The following is a 2,132-nucleotide window of genomic DNA, read 5'->3' on the forward strand; positions in this document are numbered from 1 at the left end:
TGCACTGACACTCTATCATAACCCTCTGTGCACCGACACTCTAGTATAACCCTCTGTGCACCGACACTCTATCATAACCCTCTGTGCACCGACACTATCATAACCCTCTGTGCACCGACACTATCATAACCCTCTGTGCACCAACACTATCATAACCCTCTGTGCACCGACACTCTATCATAACCCTCTCTGCTGACAGGTCCCTTACGCTTTCATTTTCCACAGTTCAATTTCCTAAAAACTCTTATTTTGAAATTGCATTCAATGGTAATAAATAGTGTTGTGTGAAAAATCATAAAAATGTATTCATAAAAATTAGGTTTGGGAGCAGGCATGGTGGCACATGCTTTTAATCCCAGAACTCAGGAGGCAGAGGCAGGCAAATTCCTATGAGTTCAAGGCTAACCTGGACTATAGAGTTACAACCAGTCTATGCTAAACAGTGAGACCCAATCTCACAAGGTGGTGGTGGGGGAACGGCAGGGAAGAGAGAGAGAAGAAAAATTTAGCTTCTGAGTTCAGAGAACTGGCTATTCTTCTAGAGGACCTGGATGTAATTCCCAGCACCCACATGGCAGCTCCCAACCATCTGTAACTCCAGTTGCAGTGGATCCAATACTCTCTTTTGGCCTTTCTAGCCAACTGTACACATATTCTGCACAGACATATATTAAGGGGAAAACACACACACACACACAAAATCTCAAAAAACTTTAATTAAAAAATTTAGACTTTCACTAACTATACAGGCTGTCTACTTCATAATAGGAAGGGGCACTATAAACCCATGTTGATTGCTTCCTCTTGAGTTCATAATAATCTCAAGGCACAAGGCATTGGATCCTGTAAGATATACCACCGTCTCTGACAGAATCTCAGCCCCATGCATTCTCCCTACTCACCACTGGGCTGTAGAGGGGCAAGAGGCACTGAAATGCACAGGAACACTTCTCTTTGTTTAACTGGCCCTCCTGCAGTCCCAGAGCCACAGTTTCCTACAACAGACAACAGAAAACTTAGTCAGAAAAGGAAAATGTCCAATGCTGCACCTGGCAAACAGATAAACATCAGTATACACAATCACACTGGTCCCACCGGCATTTCAAACCCTCAGCTGAGCTGCCATGAAGAGCCCTGTGTACCCCGAACACTGCTAACCTCAGTGAAGGATGCCACTCACGGAAGCCTGCCTGCTGGTCCCTCCTGTGCACCCCCTTATCCCAGGCTCTCATTTCCAGACTATTCCCGAAGATTACCATCTATAAACCCACTGGCTGGCTCGTGGCCTCCAGCCCTCAACTCAATTCTTTAGGCCTGCTGTGTTTGGAAGAATCTTTCCAAACTGATCTTATCACTTGCTTATAAGAAGAAAGAAAACTTCAGTTGCACCCCAGTTTCCTCGAGATTAAACCCAAATTCCCTGAAGTGGAACCTAAGAGTCTCATGGCATGCCATCGGGTCTTTAATCAACACACCTTCCTGCTGTTTGCCTGTATCTTAAAGACAAAGGAACAGGCTTGTCTTTTCCTCCCAAACCTAAAGCAATGACGAACAATCGAAAACATATCTGAAAGCAAAACAAAAAAGATGCTGTGGTGGTTTGAATGGGGCGGGTGCTTGCAGGTGCATTATTTAGTCACCAGGAAGTGGCTCTATTTGAAGGGATTAGGATCAGAAGGCATGGCCTTGCTGGAGTAGGTGGCTTTGTTGGGAGTGTGTCACTGTGAGGTTTTTGAGGTTTCAAATACCCAAGCAAGAGCCAATGTCTCCTCCTCTTTGCAGACCAGGATGTAGCTCTCAGCTCCTTCTCCAGCACCTCTCCTGCCTGCTCCCGTCCATGATGACAATGGACTAACCTCTGAAACTGTTAGCAAATCCCGATTAAATGCGTTTTTTTTTAAAGAGTGGCCTTGGACAGGCGGATCTCTGTGAGTTCGAGACCAGCCTGGTCTACAGAGCTAGTTCCAGGACAGGCTCCAAAGCCACAGAGAAACCCTGTAAAAAAAAAACCAGATACGGGGGGGCGGGGGGCTGGAGAGATGGCTCAAAGGTTAAGAGCATTGCCTGCTCTTCAAAAGGTCCCGAGTTCAATTCCCAGCAACCACATGGTGGCTCACAACCATCTGTAATGG

The 2,132-nt window shown here is 46.1% G+C and overlaps 1 protein-coding gene across 1 annotated transcript in view; it reads right to left on the reverse strand.

The window, feature by feature from the left end:
- The window catches only part of Saal1 (serum amyloid A like 1), an 18,392-nt gene that overhangs the window by 623 nt on the left and 15,637 nt on the right, over positions 1 to 2,132 (reverse strand). Inside the window, exon 11 of the mRNA XM_005366756.2 lies at positions 903 to 995. Coding sequence (XP_005366813.1) covers positions 903 to 995 — 93 coding nt within the window. The remainder of the gene's footprint in view (positions 1 to 902; positions 996 to 2,132) is intronic.

Source organism: Microtus ochrogaster, unplaced genomic scaffold (genome assembly GCF_000317375.1).
Source record: "Microtus ochrogaster isolate Prairie Vole_2 unplaced genomic scaffold, MicOch1.0 UNK14, whole genome shotgun sequence".
NCBI classification, from domain to species: Eukaryota; Metazoa; Chordata; class Mammalia; order Rodentia; family Cricetidae; genus Microtus; species Microtus ochrogaster.